Source organism: Salmo salar, chromosome ssa20 (assembly GCF_905237065.1).
Source record: "Salmo salar chromosome ssa20, Ssal_v3.1, whole genome shotgun sequence".
Taxonomy (NCBI): Eukaryota; Metazoa; Chordata; class Actinopteri; order Salmoniformes; family Salmonidae; genus Salmo; species Salmo salar.
The window spans coordinates 32400449-32421532 of record NC_059461.1 but is presented as its reverse complement, the minus strand read 5'-3'; the positions used below and the strand labels follow the sequence as shown (position 1 = coordinate 32421532).

Below are 21084 nucleotides of genomic sequence, written 5' to 3'. Positions count from 1 at the left end.
TTCTACATGTTTTACACTTATGTGCTTAAGTATGCTTGGGTGAAGTAGTTTAAACCACTGTGCTGCTGAACTACAGATGTAGGATCTTAATTTCAGCCAGTTTGCTACAGCAAGAAAATAATCCAGCAACAGGAAATGTGAATTATTATGTGGATTATAATGAATTACATTTTTTTAGGGGTTGATATATTTTTCGTAAGGGGAAACCAAGTCTGGAAATTACAAACTTCAGAAGCCTATTTAAACCTCAAATACAAATTTTAAATTTTAAATGTCCTGCATTGCAGGAATGTTCTCCTGCAACGGGGTGATCAAAGTAGCCCTTTCCTGCTGCCAAATGACCTACTTGCCTCATGGGTGGAATGTTATTAATAGTTTTCATAATTTCATAATTAAGAAACACCATTTTAAAAAACCTGCCGTGTGTTTCTATGTCAAAGCTTTTGTTATATTTCAGTCTTCTGTGATGTGTAAATTTAACACATTATCTATATCTGATATGGTACAGGTGTCTTCTTTTTTAAAGCCCATAACAATGTGTGTGAGGTGTATACTTTTGTTTCATAGTAGATTTGTTTAAGACTACCAAGAAACACTCTGTGTGACCCTGATTTAGTCCACTGCAGTAAAAGGTTTTAAGATCCTACATATGTACTGTATGTCAGATTTACTATGCACAACATTCTGCTCCTCCATGGATAATGCATAGAATGTTAGACAGATGCAAGCTTCAATGCAGACTCCACTGAACAATGAATGCCAAATGAAGAGTTTTGTTTTCTGAAATAGTGAGGGTTCCTGTGGATTTTGTAAATGGGCATTTCTCAGAGATAATATGTTTCTAGTTATAGTACATTCTCAGGCGCTAACCATTAGGCCTACTTGTTGTACCACCTCTCTTCTGCCTCTTCCCCATTAAATCACATCAAATCACAGGCTTGTCATCTTTGCTACCTTCAGGTGCTTTGTGGTAACATTGAAAGATTAACTTTTGTTTGTTGGCTTTCATTTGCATTACGATTTATATTCGAAAGTAATATATTATCTTGGCCATGTACTGTGTATGTGTGTCCCTTGGGTCTGTGTGTGTGTGTCCCTTGGGTCTGTGTGTGTGTCCCTTGGGTCTGTGTGTGTGTGTCCCCCTTGGGTCTGTGTGTGTGTGTCCCCCTTGGGTCTGTGTGTTTGTGTGTGTCCCTTGGGTCTGTGTGTGTGTGTGTCCCTTGGGTCTGTATGTGTGTGTCCCCCTTGGGTCTGTATGTGTGTGTCCCCCTTGGGTCTGTATGTGTGTCCCCCTTGGGTCTGTGTGTGTGTCCCCCTTGGGTCTGTGTGTGTGTCCCCCTTGGGTCTGTGTGTGTGTGTCCCTTGGGTCTGTGTGTGTGTCCCCCTTGGGTCTGTGTGTGTGTGTCCCTTGGGTCTGTGTTTGTGTGTCTCTTGGGTCTGTGTGTGTGTCCCCCTTGGGTCTGTGTGTGTGTGTCCCTTGGGTCTGTGTTTGTGTGTCTCTTGGGTCTGTGTGTGTCTCTTGGGTTGACTTTGTAGTTAACTCTTTAATACCTAAGTGATGTTGGCCAGCAGAGATCAATGTATTCAATTCAATGATTGAATAGAGAAACTGACAGTCAAAGGCATGTCTGGAAATAAAATGACAACGCGAAGGTGCCTTCTGAGGTGTATACTACAAAGCAGATTCAATGAGTTAGCCAGCTAACTTTGATAAACAACTAGAAATAACTGATGATTTTCTGGTTCAAGCTAAACAAAGATACATGTATGTGTTTTTGGTTGTTGAGTCAATGAGACAATGGCAATTTCAAGATAATCTTTCTGAAAACGTTCAACATTTTCAGAATATTCAGGCTCCTTGATCCTGCTTTGTAGTATACCCCTCTGTTCTGCAGTGTTTTTGTTGGTAAACAGAAAACACTTAACTGCCTCCACAAAATAATAGATTCACATATACCTATACAGACCACTTTCAATTGTTCACCATCATCACCTACTGTACCACAGAGAAGTTGAACTGGAAACAGTTATGTAGATACCGATTCCGTGACCTTCACTGGTTTAAGTCAATAGCCACTGGCACCTACTTGCCCAAGCATCAATTTGGCAAATATCATCATGCAGAAATCTATTCGCAGCCCATGCTTTGAATGACCCAGAATTATCACCTGGATCCGCATGTCATTTCCCCAGTCAATGCACCATCCGCCTGACATGAATATGAAGTCAGGACTGAACTGTAGCATATGCACAAAGCCAGTGTCAACTTGAATAGCCCGTCAAATACGGTCCATGGTTTTGGGTCCCAAAATAGAATGACTGAGTGAGTCACACAGACACAGACCTAAGTAATGGCCTTATCTCTGTGCCTCTACAGTGGGTTAGAGAGGAAGTAACAGTCAGCCTCTGTCTTTATCTACAATACTACCGCCAGGTCATAGGTCATCCCTCTAAGCCTCCATTATACAACCACAGAAACTGCACTTCCCAGTAGTCTTTGCAATAAGGACGGCATTTAAAATTCCTTGGACGCTTCTGGGGCCCCAAACTCTCCTCCTCGTCATCCTTGTCCTCTTCCTCCTACACCTTGAGGGCCTCATGCACGCCCACGGCGGACAGGCGTCGGTTGATGTTGCGGTAGCGGCATCGTAGCAGGTCCTTGTAGGTGGAGCGCAGATCCCGGTTGAAGAAGGCATAGATGAAGGGGTTCATGAGGGAGTTGGCATAACCCAGCCAGAGGAGGAACCTTTCCAGCCAGATGGGCACGCAGCTGCACTCCACCCCGCAGATGAAGGGCCTAGCTGTGGACAGAATGAAGAAGGGCAGCCAGCAGACAGAGAACACACCGACGATCACCCCCAGCGTGGTGGCCGCCTTCTGCTCCCTTTTGAAGATGGAGATGTTGCGGCGCTCGCGGGACAGCAGACGGGATAGTGCCGCACACTCCTCGGCCACACCTTGCGGCTTCAGGCCCTGCATCCTCAGCGCCTCACTGGCCACTGTCTCCAACCGCTCCCGCCGGGCAAAGTCGGTGAAGCGGTGCTTGAGACTGCTCTTGCGGGCGGCCCTGAAGATCTTGTAGTACATAAAGAGCATGACGAGCATGGGGATGTAGAAGGCCACAGCCGTGGAGTAGATGGTGTAGCCAAAGTCCTGGCTGATGAGGCACACGCCGCCCGTGTGGACATTCTTGGCCCAGCCACAGAAGGGGGGCAGGGTGATGGAGGCGGACACCAACCACACCCCCAGGATCATCTTGGCCATCAGCTGGCCGTTCTGCCTGGCTGGGTATGTGAGGGGCCGCGTGATTCCCAGATACCTGAGAGAGAAGAAACAAAAATAATTTAGCAAGGTAAACTTTATTATCCCATATGGAAATGCAAGCAGGATAAACATACAAGGCCACATGCCCCCCTTCTGCGGCTGGGCCAAGAATGTCCAAACGGGCGGTGTGTGCAACATCAGCCAGGACTTTGGCTACACCATCTACTCCAATGTAAAAGATGGCGCCGGAGAACAAGGCTGACGTTTTACGGATTCCTAACCAATTGTGTTTTGCGTTGTACATAATGTTGCTGCTACTGTCTCTTTTGACCGAAAATAACTTCTGGACATCAAAACTGCGATTACTCACCACGGACTGGCAGAATCCTTTTTTCCTTTAACGAGTCCGACATGAATGATATACTGCTTTCCTGGGAACAGGCCCAGATCCCCGTCATTTGCGTGAAGAGAAGGTGGAGAAAAAGGGGCCATAGGGTGGGCTGCCTTCTGAGAATTCGTAGGCGATTGAATAAACCCCCACTTCCTTCCATTCTGCTAGCACACAGCAATCTTTGAAAAATAAATTTGATGACCTACGCGGAAGATTAAATTACCAACGGGACATTCAAAACTGTAATATCTTATACTTCACGGAGTCGTGGCTGAACGATGACATTATCAACATTCAGCTCACTGGTTATACGCTGTATCAGCAGGATAGAACAGCGGCGTCTGTTAAAGCAAGGGGCGGCGGACTATGTATTTTTGTAAATAACAGCTGGTGCACGATATCTAAGGAAGTCTCAAGGTTTTGCTCGCCTGAGGTAGAGTATCTCATGATAAGCTGTAGACCACACTAACTACCTAGAGAGTTTATCTGTATTTTTCGTAGATGTCTACTTACCACCACAGACTGATGCTGACACTAAGACAGCACTGAATGAGCTGTATTCTGCCATAAGCAAACAGGAAAACGCTCACCGAGAGACGGCGCTCCTAGTAGCCGGGGTCTTTAATGTAGGGAAACTTAAATCCGTCTTACCAAATTTCTATCAGCATTTTAAATGTGCAACCAGAGGGAAAAAAACTCTGGACCACCTTTACTCCACACAGAGACGTATACAAAGCTCTTCCTCGCCTTCCATTTGGCAAATCTGACCATAATTCTATCCTCCTGATTCCTGCTTACAAGCAGAAATTAAAGCAGGAGGCACCAGTGACTCGAACAATTAAAAAGGTGATCAGATGAAGCAGATGCTAAGCTACAGGACTGTTTTGTTAGCACAGACTGGAATATGTTCCAGGATTCCTCTGATGGCATTGAGGAGTACACCACATCAGTCATTGGCTTCATCAATAAGTGCATCGATGATGTCGTCCCCACAGTGACCGTACATACATACCCCAACCAGAAGCCATGGATTACAGGCAACATCCGCACTGAGCTAAAGGCTAGAGCTATGCCCTCCGACAAACCATCAAACAGGCAAAGCGTCAATACAGGACTAAGATCGAATCGTACTACACCGGCTCTGACGCTCGTCAGATGTGGCAGGGCTTGCAAACCATTACACACTACAAAGGGAAGCACAGCCGAGAGCTGCCCAGTGACACGAGCCTACCAGACGAGCTAAACTACTTCTATGCTCGCTTCGACGCTTCGATGACACTGAAACATGCATCAGAGCACCAGCTGTTTCGGAAGACTGTGCGATCACGCTCTCCGCAGCCAATGTGAGTAAGACCTTTAAATAGGTAAACATTCACAAGGCCGCAGGGCCAGACGGATTAACAGGACGTGTACTGCGAGCATGCGTTGACAAACTGGCAAGTGTCTTCACTGACATTTTCAACCTCTCCCTGTCCGCGTCTACAATACCAATATGTTTTAAGCAGACCACCATGGTCCCTGTGCCCAATAACACTAAGGTAACCTGCCTAAATGACTTCCGACTCGTAGCACTCACATCTGTAGCCATGAAGTGCTTTGAAAGGCTGGTAATGCCTCACATCAACATCATTATCCCAGAAACCCTAGACCCACTCCAATTTGCATACCGCCCTAACAGATCCACAGATGATGCCATCTCTATTGCACTCTACACTGCCCTTTCCCACCTGGACAAAAGGAACACCTATGTGAGAATGCTATTCATTGACTACAGCTCAGCGTTCAACACCACAGTGCCCTCGAAGCTCATCAATAAGCTAAGGACCCTGGGATTAAACACGTCCCTCTGCAACTGGATCCTGGACTTCCTGACGGGCAGCCCCCAGGTGGTAAGGGTAGGTAACAACACATCCGCAAAGTTAATTCTCAACACAGGGGCCCCTTAGGTGTGCGTGCTCAGTCCCATCCTGTACTTCCTGTTCACGCATGACTGCACGGCCAGGCACGACTCCAACACCATTTAAGTTTGCCGATGACACAACAGTGGTAGGCCTGAACCCTGACAACGACGAGACAGCCTATAGGGAGGAGGTCAGTGACCTGTCCGTGTGGTTCCAGGACAACAACCTCTCCCTCAATGTGATCAAGACAATGGAGATTATTGTGAACTACAGGAAAAAGAGGACCGAGCACGCCCCCATTCTCATCGAAGGGGCTGTAGTGCCGCAGGTTGAGAGCTTCAAGTTCCTTGGTGTCCACATCACCAACAAACTAACATGGTCCAAGCACACCAAGAGAGTCGTGACGAGGGCACGACAAAACCTATTCCTCCTCAGGAGACTGAAAAGATTTGGCATGGGTCCTCAGATCCTCAAAAGGTTCTACAGCTGCAACATCGAGAGCATCCTGACTGGTTGCATCACTGCCTGGTATGGCAACTGCTCGGCCTCCGACCGCGAAGGCACTACAGAGGGTAGTGCTTACGGCCCAGTCCATCACTGGGGCCAATCTTCCTGCCATCCAGGACCACTATACCAGGCGGTGTCAGAGGAAGGCCCTAAAAATTGTCAAAGACTCCAGCCACCCTAGTCATAGACTGTTCTCTATGCTTCCGCACAGCAAGCGGTACCGGAGCGCCAAGTCTAGGTCCAAGAGGCTTCTAAACAGCTTCTACCCCCAAGCCATAAGAATCCTGAACATTGTCCCCCCCCCCTATTTTACATCACTGTTACTCTCTGTTGTTATCATCAATGCGTAGTCACTTTTATAACTCTACCTACATGTTCATATTACCTCAACTAACCGGAGCCCCCGCACATTGACTCTGTACCGGTATCCCCCTGTATATCGTTTTGCTATTGTTATTTTACTGCTGCTCTATGAATTACTTGTTACTTTTATTTCTTATTCGTATTTTTTTAAACTGCATTGTTGGTTAGGGGCTCATACACTGCCTTGCAAAAGTATTCATCCCCCTTGGCATTTTGCACATTTTCTTGCATTACAACTTGTAATTGAAATTGATTTTTATTTGGATTTCATGTAATGGACATACACAAAAGTCCAAAAATTCTAAAAAATTCTAAACGCAAAAGTGGTGCGTGCATATGTATTCAACCCCTTTGCTATGAAGCCCCTAAATAAGATCTGGTGCAACCAATTACCTTCAGAAGTCACATAATTAGTTTATAAAGTCCACCTGTGTGCAATCTAAGTGTCACATGATCTGTCACATGATCTCAGTATATATACACCTGTTCTGAAAGGCCCCAGAGTCTGAAACACCACTAAGCAAGGGGCACCACCAAACAAGCGGCACGATGAAGACCAAGGAGCTCTCCAAACAGGTCAGGGACAAAGTTGTCGAGAAGTACAGATTTGGGTTGGGTTATAAAAAAATATCAGAAACTTTGAACATCCCATGGAGCATTACTAAAATATTATTCAAAAATCCATTATTCAAAATTTTAAAGAATATGGCACCACAACAAACCTGCCAAGAGAGGGCCTCCCACCAAACCTCATGGACCAGGCAAGGAGGGTATTAATCAGAGGCAACAAAGAGACGAAAGATAACCCTGAAGGAGCTGCAAAGCTCTACAGCAGAGATTGGAGTATCTGTCCATAGGACCACTTTAAGCCGGACACTCCACAGAGCTGGGCTTTACGGAAGAGTGGCCAGAAAAAAGCCATTGCTTAAAGAAAAAAATAACCAAACACGTTTTATGTTCGCCAAAAGGCATGTGAGAGATTCCCCAAACGTATGGAAGAAGGTACTCTGGTCAGATGAGACTACAATTTAGCTTTTTGGCCATCAAGGAAAATGTCTGGCACAAACTCAACACCTCTCATCACCCCGAGAACACAATCCCCACAGTGAAGGATGTTGGTGGCAGCATCATGCTGTGGGGATGTTTTTCCATCGGCAGGGACTGGGAAACTGGTTAGAATTGAAGGATGGTGCTAAATACAGGGAAATTCTTGAGGGAAACCTGTTTCAATCTTCCAGAGATTTGAGACTGGGACGGAGGTTTGCCTACCAGCAGGACAATGACCCTAAGCATACTGCTAAAGCAGTGGTTTAAGGGGAAACATTTAAATGTCTTGGAATGGCCTAGTCAAAGCCCAGACCTCAATCTGAGAATCTGTGGTATGACTTAAAGATTGCTGTACACCAGCGGAACCCATCCAACTTGAAGGAACTGGAGCAGTTTGCCTTGAAGAATGGGAAAAAATCCCAGTGGCTAGATGTGCCAAGCTTATAGAGACATACCCCAAGAGACTTGTAGCTGTAATTGCTGCAAAAGGTGTCCCTACAAAGTTTTGACTTTGGGGGGGGGTAGTTATGAACGTTCAAGTTTTCTGTCTTATTTCTTGTTTGTTTCACAATAAAAAATATTTTGCATCTTCAAAGTGGTAAGCATGTTGTGTAAATAAAATGATACAAACCCCCCAAAAATCTATTTTAATTCTAGGTTGTAAGGAAACAAAATAGGACAAATGCAAAGGGGGGTGAATACTTTCGCCAGCCACTATCTTGCATCTAATCAAATGTGTAAGCATTTCACTGTAATGTTCACCTGTTGTATTCGGCGCATGTGACTAATAACATTTGATTTGATTTGACAATACAAAACATGGAGACACTGGGGCAGCAGGATCAGGAAAACACTACAGCACTCCGAGCTAGAACATAACGTTCTGAGAACCATATGATGTTTAGAGCTTGGTGAGAGCGAACAGTAGATGTCCTATGGTTATTTTGCATACGTTCCCACAACTTTCTGGGAATGGTGCAAGATAGGTATTAAAGGAACTTGACAAAACATTTGTATTTTCTTCATTTTTATTACTTTAACTGAATGTTTTCTAAAAGTTCTAACATGGTTACATTTAATAAAACATTTTGGTAATGGACGTTTCAACTGGTTTGACATTGCGAACAACATTGGGAAAAACGTTCTTCTGTGGAAATTTCAGTACTTCAGCATAACATTTCCTACATGTTTCCTCGGGGTTCTATTGAAAGTAATGTTCTCAAATAGTTCAGAGAATGTTAAGAAATAACGTTCTTCTACAGAACATTCCATACACGTTCCCATGTGATTCTATTTAATGTCATATTTTTATAACATTCTGGGAGCATAAAAAAATGGTGTGACTTAAGAGACACATACACATTCTTTGAACATTCTGAGAACATCTCTTATGTCAGTCCTTTGCAATATTCCGGGAATGTATAAAAAAATATACATATTAACATTAATTAGCTCTAAATTCCATTCTCAGAACATGAAAACTTTACATACAAAAATTTAAGAAAATGTAAATAACTTTCACAGAACATTCTAAGAATGTTAATTAAAAACATATACATTCCGTTTTCTTATTGACTGGGTGATAGCAATCTGAGAGTTTTTCAAGGATCAGACTGGTAGGTTGGTGTATGTGTCTTGCCTTGGTTACACAACAACAAAGTCATGCCACCACTCCACTCCACTCACTCCCCCACCACAACTCTGACTAATGCATTAATAACAATCTCAATCTCAAACTCTTTCTCTGTCAGTCCCAGTGCACTTACACCGCTGTGGTAAGACTGAATGGGTAATTAAATACAGTGCATTCGGAAAGTATTCAGAGCCCTAGACTTTTTCCACATTTTATTCTAAAATTGATTGAATAGTTTTTTTTCTCTCATCAATCTACACACAATACCCCATAATGACAAAGCGAAAACAGGTTGTTTATTTTTTTTTATGCAAATGTATTAAAAACTAAAAACAAAAAACCCTATTTACAAAAGAATTCAGACCCTTTGCTACAGTGAGGGAAAAAAGTATTTGATCCCCTGCTGATTTTGTACGTTTGCCCACTTACAAAGAAATGATCAGTCTATAATTTTAATGGTAGGTTTATTTGAACAGTGAAAGACAGAATAACAACAAAAAAATCCAGAACATCGCATGTCAAAAATGTTATAAATTGATTTGTATTTTAATGAGGGAAATAAGTATTTGACCACTCTGTAAAACATGACTTAGTACTTGGTGGCAAAACCCTTGTTGGCAATCACAGAGGTCAGACGTTTCTTGTAGTTGGCCACCAGGTTTGCACACATCTCAGGAGGGATTTTGTCCCACTCCTCTTTGCAGATCTTCTCCAAGTCATTAAGGTTTCAAGGCTGACGTTTGGCAACTCGAACCTTCAGCTCCCTCCACAGATTTTCTATGGGATTAAGGTCTGGAGACTGGCTAGGCCACTCCAGGACCTTAATGTGCTTCTTCTTGAGCCACTCCTTTGTTGCCTTGGCTGTGTGTTTTGGGTCATTGTCATGCTGGAATGCCCATCCACGACCCATTTTCAATGCCCTGGCTGAGGGAAGGAGGTTCTCACCCAAGATTTGACGGTACATGGCCCCGTCCATCGTCCCTTTGAAATTGTCCTGTCCCCTTAGCAGAAGAACACCCCCAAAGCATAATGTTTCCACCTCCGTGTTTGACGGTGGGGATGGTGTTCTTGGGGTGATAGGCAGCATTCCTCCTCCTCCAAACACAGCGAGTTGAGTTAATACCAAAGAGCCCCATTTTGGTCTCATCTGACCACAATGTATAAGTGCTTTCTTGAGCAGGGGGACCTTGCGGGCGCTGCAGGATTTCAGTCCTTCATGGCGTAGTGTGTTACCAATTGTTTTCTTGGTGACTATGGTCCCAGCTGCCTTGAGATCATTGACAAGATCCTCCCTGTGTAGCTCTGGGCTGATTCCTCACCGTTCTCATGATCATTGCAACTCCACGAGGTGAGATCTTGCATGGAGCCCCAGGCCGAGGGAGATTGACAGTTCTTTTGTGTTTCTTCCATTTGCGAATAATCGCACCAACTGTTGTCACCTTCTCACAAAGCTGCTTGGCGATGGTCTTGTAGCCCATTCCAGCCTTGTGTAGGTCTACAGTCTTGTCCCTGACATCCTTGGAGAGTTCTTTGGTCTTGGCCATGGTGGAGAGTTTGGAATCTGATTGATTGATTGCTTCTGTGGACAGGTGTCTTTTTTACAGGTAACAAGCTGAGATTAGGAGCATTCCCTTTAAGAGTGTACTCCTAATCTCAGCTCGTTACCTGTATAAAAGACACCTGGGAGCCAGAAATCTTTCTGATTGAGAGGGGGTCAAATACTTATTTCCCTCATTAAAATGCAAATCATTTTATAACATTTTTGACATGCGTTTTTCTGGATTTTTTTGTTGTTATTCTGTCTCTCACTGTTCAAATAAACCTACCATTAAAATTATAGACTGATTATTTCTTTGTCAGTGGGCACAAAATCAGCAGGGGATCAAATACTTTTTTCCCTCAGTGTATGTGACTGAAAATTGAACTCAGGTGCATCCTATTTCCATTGATCAACATTGAGATGTTTCTCAACTTGATTGGAGTCCACCTGTGGTAAATTGAATTGATTGGACATGACTTGGAAAAGCACACACCAGTCTATATAAGGTCCCACAGTTGACAGTGCATGTCAGAGCAAAAACTAAGCCATGAAGCCGAAGGAATTGTCCGTAGAGCAGGATTGTGTCGAGGCACAGATCTGGGCAAGGGTACCAAAAAATGTCTGCAGCATTTAAGGTCCCCAAGAACACAGTGGCCTCCATCATTCTTAAATGGAAGAAGTTAGGAACCACCAATACTCTTCCTAGAGCTGGCTGCCCAGCCAAACTGAAGAATCAGGGGATAAGAGCCTTGGTCAAGGAAGTGACCAAGAACCTTCCAGAAGGACAACCATCTCTTCAGCACTTCACCAATCACTCCATGGAAGCCACTCCTCAGTAAAAGGCACAACAGCCCGCCAGCTTGGTGTTTGCCAAAAGGCACCTAAGGGACTCTCAGACCATGAGAAACAGGATTATCTGGTCTGAAACATCTGTGCTAGCTGGGTAGTATATCTATCCAGTAATACTCTGGCCTGCAACATGTATCCATTTGACATGGCCTACCCACATATGTACAGTGCATTCAAAAAGTATTCAGACCCCTTGACTTTTTAACATTTTATTATGTGACAGCCTTATTCTAAAATGGATTAAATGTTTTTCCCCTCATCAATCTATACACAATACCTCATGATTACAAAACAAAAACAAGTTTTTACACATTTTTGCAAATGTATTCAAAGTAAAAAATGGAAAAATTACATTTACTAACCTAGTATTCACTACTTTGTTTAAGCAACTTTGGCAGCAATTACACCCTCGAGTCTTCTTGGGTATGACACTACAAGCTTGGAACACCTGTATTTGAGGAGTTTCTCCCATTCTTCTCTGCAGATCCTCTCAAGCTCTGTCAGGTTGGATGGGAGCGTCGCTGCAAAACTATTTTCAGGTCTCTTCAAAGATGTTAGATCAGGTTCAAGTCCGGGCTCTGACTTGGGACACTCAAAGACTTGTCCTGAAGCCACTCCTGTGTTTTCTTGGTTTTGCGCTTAGAGTCGTTGTCTTGTTGGAAGGTGAACCTTTGCCCCAGTCTGAGGTCCTGAGCGCTCTGGAGCAGGTTTTCATCAATGATCTCTCTGTACTTTGCTCCGTTCATCTATCCTTCAATCCCAGTCCCTGCTGTTGAAAAACATCCTCACAGCATGATGCTGCCACCACCATGCTTCACCATAGGGATGGTGCAAGGTTTGCTCCAGACATGATGCTTGGCATTCAGGCCAAAAAGTTGTCTTGGTTTCATCAGACCAGAGAATCTTGTTTCTCATGGTCTGAGTCTTTAGGTGCCTTTTGGGAAACTCCAAGAAGGCTGTCATGTGCCTTTTTCTGAGGAGTGGCCACTCTACCATAAAGGCCTGATTGGTGGAATGCTGCAGAGATGGTTGTCTTTCTGGAAGGTTCTCCCATCTCCATGGAGGCCACTGTGTTCTTGGGGACAATTCCTTCGACCTCATGGCTTGGTTTTTGCTCTGACATGCACAATCTATTGTGGGACCTTACATAGACAGGCACGTGCATTTCCAAATCATGTCTAATCAATTGATTTTACCACAGGTGGATTCCAATCAAGCTGTAGAAACATCTCAAGGAAGATCAATGGAAACAGGACGTACCTGAGCTTAACTTCGAGTCTTATACCAAAGGGTCTGAATACTTATATAAATAAGGTATCTGTTTTTTTATATTTAACACATTTGCAAACATTTCTAAAAACCTGTTTTCGCTTTGTCATTATGGGGTATTGTATGTAGATTGATGAAGATTTTTTTTAATTTCATTAATTTTACGATAAGACTGTAAATTAACAAAATGTGGAAAAAGTCAAGGGGTCCGAATACTTTCCGAATGCACTGTACATGTTGCTTTTCTCTACTAACCTGGCAAGCGTCTTGGGGCTCGTCTGAAGTCGGTACAGCCAATCTGCCAACTTCTGTCTGTAGTGTCCGAACAGTTTGGGACACCCCACTGTGGAAGGGTGAGACTCTCACAAACATGTTGTTTTGCTCTAGGACACCCACAGGCTTCAAAAGATTTGTCTGAAGGTCCACGGTACCAGTTGAAAAGTATAGTCGTGGCCAAAAGTTTTGAGAATGACACAAATATTAATTTTCACAAAGTATGCTGCCTCAGTTTGTATGATGGCAATTTGCAAATACTCCAGAATGTTATGAAGAGTGATCAGATGAATTGCAATTAATTGCAAAGTCCCTCTTTGCCATGTAAATGAAATGAATCCCCCAAAAAAACATTTCCACTGCATTTCAGCCCTACCACAAAAGGACCAGCTGACATCATGTCAGTGATTCTCTCGTTAACACAGGTGTGAGTGTTGACGAGGACAAGGCTGGATATCACTCTGTCATGCTGATTGAGTTCGAATAACAGACTGGAAGCTTCAAAAGGAGGGTGGTGCTTGGAATCATTGTTCTTCCTCTGTCATTCATGGTTACCTGCAAGGAAACACGTGCCGTCATCATTACTTTGCAAAAAAAGGGCTTCACAGGCAAGGATATTGCTGCCAGTAAGATTGCACCTAAATCAACCATTTATCGGATCATCAAGTACTTCAAGGAGAGTGGTTCAATTGTTGTGAAGAAGGTTTCAGGGCGCCCAAGAAAGTCCAGCAAGCGCCAGGACCGTCTCCTAAAGTTGATTCAGCTGCGGGATCGGGGCACCACCAGTACAGAGCTTGCTCAGGAATGGCAGCAGGCAGGTGTGAGTGCATCTGCACGCACAGTGAGGCGAAGACTTTTGGAGGATGGCCTGGTGTCAAGAAGGGCAGCAAAGAAGCCACTTCTCTCCAGGAAAAACATCAGGGACAGACTGATATTCTGCAAAAGGTACAGGGATTGGACTGCTGAGGACTTGTGTAAAGTCATTTTCTCTGATGAATCCCCTTTCCGATTGTTTGGGGCATCCGTAAAAAAGCTTGTCCAGAGAAGACAAGGTGAGCGCTACCATCAGTCCTGTGTCATGCCAACAGTAAAGCATCCTGAGACCATTCATGTGTGGTGTTGCTTCTCAGCCAAGGGAGTTGGCTCACTCACAATTTTGCCAAAGAACACAGCCATGAATAAAGAATGGTACCAACACATCCTCCGAGAGCAACTTCTCCCAACCATCCAGGAACAGTTTGGTGACGAACAATGCCTTTTCCAGCATGATGGAGCACCTTGCCATAAGGTAAAAGGGATAACTAAGTGGCTTGGGGAACAAAACATCGATATTTTGGGTCCATGACCAGGAAACTCCCCAGACCTTAATCCCATTGAGAACTTGTGGTCAATCCTCAAGAGGCGGGTGGATAAACAAAACCCCACAAATTCTGACAAATTCCAAACATTGATTATGCAAGAATGGGCTGCCATCAGTCAGGATGTGGCCCAGAAGTTAATTGACAGCATGCCAGGGCGGATTGCAGAGGTCAACACTGCAAATATTGACTGTTTGCTTCAACTTCATGTAATTGTCAATAAAAGCCTGACACTTATGAAATGATTGTAATTATATTTCAGTATTCCATAGTAACATCTGACAAAAATATCTAAAGACACTGAAGCAGCAAACTTTGAAAATTCATATTTGTGTCATTCTCAAAACTTTTGGCCATGACTGTACACTACATCAAACGTTTTAGAACACCTACCCATTCAAGGGTTTTTCTTTATTTTCACTATTTTCTACATTGTAGAAAAGTAGTGAAGACATCAAAACTATGAAATAACTCATGTAGTAACCAAAAAAGTGTTAAACAAATGAAAATATATTTGAGATTCTTCAAATTGCCTCCCTTTGCCTTCATGACAGCTTTGCACACTCTTGGCATTCTCTCAACCAGCTTCATGAGGTAGTCAACTGAAAGATAATACATTTTTTTTGTACCATCATCTTTGAAATGCAAGTGAAAGGCCATCATGTATTATTCCAGCCCGGACGCAAACTTAACATGTGTAAATATTTGTATGTACATAAGATGCAACAACTGAGACATAAACTGAACAATGAAGATCTGTGAAGTTATTTGGATTTTTACGAATTATCATTGAAAGACAGGGTCCTGAAAAAGGGACGTTTCTTTTTTTGCTGGGTTTATGTCTATGTCCTGGGAAATGTTTGTGTTATTTACAACCTCATGCTAATCACATTAGCCTACGTTAGCTCAACCGTCCCGCGGGGGTGACACCGATCCTGTAGACGTTTTAAGGCATCAAGGTCAGTCAATAATGAACATTTTAAGAACTTTGAAAGTTTCTTCAAGTGCAGCTGCAAAAACCATCAACCGCTATGATGAAACTGGCTCTCATGAGGACTGCCACAGGAATGGAAGACCCAGAGTTACCTCTGCTGCAGAGGATACGTTCATTAGCGTTACCAGCCTCAGAAATTGCAGCCCAAATAAATGCTTCAAAGAGCTCAAGTAACAGACACATCTCAACATCAACTGTTCGGAGGAGACTGTGTGAATCAGACCTTCATGGTTGAATTACTGCAAAGAAACCCCTACTAAAGGACACCAATAAGAAGAAGAGACTTGATTGGGCCAAGAAACACGAGCAATGGACATTAGACCGGTGGAAAGTTGTCCTTTGGTCTGGAGTCCAAATTTGAGATTTTTGGTTCCAACCGCTGTGTCTTTGAGAGACACGGTGTGGGTGAATGGATGATATCCGCATGTGTATTTCCCACTGTAAAGCATGGAGGAGGAGGTGTTATGGTGTGGGGGTGCTTTGCTGGTAACACTGTCTGTGATTTATTTAGAATTCAAGGCACACTTAACCAACATGGCTACCACAGCAATCTGCAGCGATACACCATCCCATCTGGTGTGGGCATAGTGGGACTATCATTTGTTTTTCAACAGGACAATGACCCAACACACCTCCAGGCTGTTGGAATGCCATGAGTGTGCAAAGCTGTCATCAAGGCAAAGGGTGGCTATTTGAAGAATCTCAAATATAAAATCTATTTTCATTTGTTTAACCTGTTGGGTCTAGGGGGCAGCATTTGCACGTCTGGATAAAAAAAATGTACCCGATTTAATCTGGTTACTAATCCTACCCAGTAACTAGAATATGCATATACTTATTATATATGGATAGAAAACACTCTAAAGTTTCCAAAACTGTTTGAATGGTGTCTGTGAGTATAACAGAACTCATTTGGCAGGCAAAACCCTGAGACATTTTCTGACAGGAAGTGGATACCTGATGTGTTGTATTGACTTTAAACCTATCCCATTGAAAAACACAGGGGTTTAGGAATATTTTGGCACTTCCTATTGCTTCCACTAGATGTCACCAGCCTTTACAAAGTGTTTTGAGTCTTCTGGAGGGAGATCTGACCGAACAAGAGCCATGGAACGGTGATGTCCCATTAGACACCTGGCGCGCTACTTCATGTTGGGTACCCTCGTTCCAATACGTTATAAAAGAGTATGCATTCGTCCACCTTGAATATTATTCATGTTCTGGTTAAAAAGGCCCTAATGATTTATGCTATACAACGTTTGACATGTTTGAACGAACGGAAATATATTTTTTTCCCCTCGTTCATGACGAGAAGTCCGGCTGGCTTACATCATGTGCTAACGAGACGGAGATTTTTGGACATAAATGATGAGCTTTTTTGAACAAAACTACATTCGTTATGGACCTGTGATACCTGGAAGTGACATCTGATGAAGAGAATCAAAGGTAATGGATTATTTACATAGTATTTTCGATTTTAGATCTCCCCAACATGACGTCTAGTCTGTATCGCAACGCGTATTTTTCTGGGCACAGTGCTCAGATTATTGCAAAGTGTGATTTCCCAGTAAGGTTATTTTTAAATCTGGCAAGTTGATTGCGTTCAAAAGATGTAAATCTATAATTCTTTAAATGACAATATAATATTTTACCAATGTTTTCTAATTTTAATTATTTAATTTGTGACGCTGACTTGACTGCCGGTTATTGGAGGGAAACGATTTCCTCAACATCAATGCCATAGTAAAACGCTGTTTTTGGATATAAATATCAACTTGATAGAACTAAAAATGCATGCATTGTCTAACATAATGTCCTAGGAGTGTCATCTGATGGAGATTGTAAAAGGTTAGTGTATCATTTTAGCTGGTTTTATGGTTTTGGTGACCCTGTCTTTGACTTGACAAAACATTACACACAACTCTTGTAAATGTACTGTCCTAACATACTCTAAATTTATGCTTTCGCCGTAAAACCTTTTTGAAATCGTAAAACGTGGTTAGATTAAGGAGATGTTTATCTTTCAAATGGTGTAACATAGTTGTATTTTTGAAAAATTTGAATTTTGACATTTATTTGGATTCAAATTTGCCGCTCTTGAAATGCACCTGCTGTTGATGGAGTGCACCACGGGTGGCACGCTAGCGTCCCACCTAGCCCCAAGAGGTTAACACTTTTTTGGTTACTACATGATGTCTTCACTATTATTCACAATGTAGAAAATAGTAAAAATAAAGAAAACCCCTGAATGAGTAGCTGTTCTAAAACTTTTGACCGGTAGTGTATATATGGAGACTGTTTAGTGCCAAAAATAAGGGGTTAAATACATGTAAAAAATTATAATGTTTCCTGATCTTTCTTATTTCTCTCAGATATAGGACAGACACTTCAGAACAAACTTCCTTTACATTTTTTTTTTTTTGGGGGGGGGGGGGCAATCTGTTGTTCCATGTAGTGAATATGTTATTGAGTGTTTGTATGGGCAAATAGCAGTAAGCCCAAATACAATTTTTCTGCAAATAATTAGAAAATATTTTTGGGGGATACTTCAAGGGGTCTTAAAATTCTAAATCAAATAGCAAAACGATCCTTGGTAAGATCTTCTTAAAACAATTCCACTTAGCTTAGTAGAACCCCCCCACTCCCCTGCCTTAGACAGGGCTTAGACTCGTACGGCCCATTTAAACATCCTAAGGTCAACATCCCCAGTGTTCACATTTCTCTCAAGTAAATGTTGTATTTGTATAAAATATTTAATAAACAATTTATTTGGTAAATATCCTGTCTTTGCTCTTTGTTTCACCATGCTGATGATTTCAAGTTGTATTGGATTTACCTTCATTTGTTGAGACATTGAATACATGTAGTTTAGTATATTTAGTACATTTATTATGTTTAGTTTGTTTTCTCTGTGAGAAGCAAGTTAATTTAAAGTTATATGTGATTTGGTTAAAGTAAATACATTTCAATTTTGTTAACACACAGTAACCAACAACCTGATCTAATTTGCATTTTCATACTCCGTTTGTAAATTGGCCAAATATTTGCCACACGTATTAGCCAGAAGCCTGTTTTTTTCAGTAAGGGAGAGGAACAGATATACAGAGCCATCAGAAAGTATTCATACCCCTTGACTTCTGTGGCGGTCGGTGCCGTTTAAGATGAGGGAGGACGATATTTATTTTTTATGAGCAGGGCCTTATTTCTATTACAGGATATTGGATGACTGTCATTCATGTTCCATTCACCCAGCTCAATGTATGTTTGTCTTTGTTTCGTTCCTTATAAGAAACTTTGTCAACAGAATTGACTAAATGAATACACCCCTGACCACACGCACAGATCACTTTCATAGCAGCCACATACAAACAGCATGATCACTTTGCTCGTTTTATAATATCTCCTTCTCGCATCTACCTGCTCTCCTCCTCTCACCTTTTCTCTTTACTTGTGATCTTCAGATCACAACAGAAAAGCTGTCTGTGAACAGGTGAAAAAAACGTTCCAAGTCAGACCTTCATACCATAACCGCTAACCGTTACACACAGCCTACATCATTGTCACCATATTAGTTAACGTCATAGTCAACATAGCTACTAGAACTAACTCGTTAGAAAACCCGCTACAATCATGCAGTACAGTGTACAGCAAGCAGTTTAGCAGTTACACCGGTGGGCCCTGGTGGCAATACATTTATAAAACCAAAAGCTTACCTTGACTTGGAAGGGTTCCAGTGTTGGATAGTCATAGCCAGCTAGCTAACATAGCATTCCTTTCAGTTTGAGCAGGGTGTTTGAATAGGCTAAACTAGCTAGCTGCATTCGCTAGCTAAGTAAGTGTAAGTGAAAAAAAATCCTAAGGATTATAACGTTAGCTAGCTCTCTCGCTCTCTCTCTTACCTCTCCTTCATTTTTGAAGAAATGTATTTGTTCAAAACTGTTAAACTATTATCTTTCTCTTTGAGTCAACTACTCATGACATGTCATGCACTGCAGTGCTAACTAGCTGTAGCTTTTGCTTTCAGTACTAGATTAATTCTCTGATCCTTTGATTGGGTGGACAACATGTCAGTTCATGCTACAAGAGCTCTGATACGTTGGAGGACATCATAATTACTGTGTAAGTCTATGGAAGGGCATAATCATGAGCCTCCTAGGTTTTGTATTGAAGTCAATGTACCCAGAGGAGGACGGAAACTAGCTGTCCTCCGGCTACACCATGGTGCTACTTCAGAGAGTGCTGTTGAGGCTACTGTAGACCTTCATTGCAAAACAGGGTGTTTTAATCAATTATTTGGTGACATGAATATATTTAATATAGTTTTATTTAAAAAGGTTGACTTTTTTATGTTTAACTTTTTTTATGCAATTCACTGAGGATGGTCCTCCCCTTCCTCATCTGAGGAGCCTCCACTGCTTGACTTATTCTACATTTTGTTGTATTACAGCCTTACTTCAACATTGCTTTAAAAAAAATGTCTCACCCATTTACACACAATACCCCAAAAGGAAAACATTAAAAAAACTAACATTTTTGTCAATACATGTTAGAATCATCTTTGGCAGCAATTACAGCCATAAGTCTTTTTGAAGTAAGTCTCTAAAAGCTTTGCACACCTGGATTGTACAATATTTGCACTTTTATTTTTATTCTTCAAGCTCTGTCAAGTTGGTTGTTGATCATTGCTAGACAGCCATTTTCAAGTCTTGCCATACATTTTCAAGCAACTCCAGTGTATATTTAGCCTTCTGTTTTAGTTTATTGTCCTGCTGAAAGGTGAATTTGTCTCCCAGTGTCTGTTGGAAAGCTGACTGAACCATGATTCCTCTAGGATTTTGCCTGTGTTTAGCTCTATTCCATTTATTTGTATCCCCCCCAAAAACTCCCTAGTCCTTGCCGATGACACGCATACCCATAACATGATGCAGTCACCACCATGCTTGAAAATATAAAGAGTGGTACTCAGTGATGTGTTGAGTTGGATTTGCCCCAAACATAACACTTTGTATACAGCACATGAAGTTAATTTCTTTGCCACATTTTACTTTAGTGCCTTATTTATTCTGTACAGGCTTCCTGCTTTTCACTCTGTAATTTAGGTTAGTATTGTAAAGTAACTACAATGTTGTTGATCCATCCTCAGTTTTCTCCTATCACAGCCATTAAACTCTGTAACTGTTTGAAAGTCACCATTGGCCTCATGGTGAAATCCCTGAGTGGTTTCCATCTTCTCCAGCAACTGCGTTAGGAAGGATGCCTGTATCTGGGTAGTGACTGGGTGCATTGATAAATCATCCAAAGTGTAATTAATAACGTCACCATGCTCAAAGGGATATTTAATGTCTGCTTTTGTTTTTACCCATCTACCAATAGGGGCCCTTCTTTGAATCTGTGTTTGAAATTCATTGCTCAACTGAGGGACCTTACAGATAATTGTATGTGTGAGGTACAGAGATGAGGCATCAACAATTATTGTAACCACTACTATTGCACACAGAGTGAGTCAATGCAACGTATTGTGACTTAAGAAAATGTTTACTCCTGAACTTATTTAGGCTTACCATAAAAAAGGGGTTGAATATTTATTGACTCAAGATATTTCAGCTTTACATTTTTTATTAATTTGTAAAAATGTCTCAAAACATAATTCCACTTGACATTACAAAGTATTGTGTGTAGACCAGTTACAGTGGGG

At 42.1% G+C, this 21084-nt stretch overlaps 1 protein-coding gene across 1 annotated transcript in view; it reads right to left on the bottom strand.

Moving 5' to 3' along the window:
* Positions 1 to 1427: 1427 nt before the first annotated feature.
* Positions 1428 to 21084, bottom strand: part of LOC106580454 (5-hydroxytryptamine receptor 7) — an 86419-nt gene continuing 66762 nt past the window's right edge. Inside the window, exon 2 of the mRNA XM_014161540.2 lies at positions 1428 to 3319. Within this exon, the coding sequence (XP_014017015.1) occupies positions 2581 to 3319 (739 nt within the window). The 3' untranslated portion in view covers positions 1428 to 2580. The remainder of the gene's footprint in view (positions 3320 to 21084) is intronic.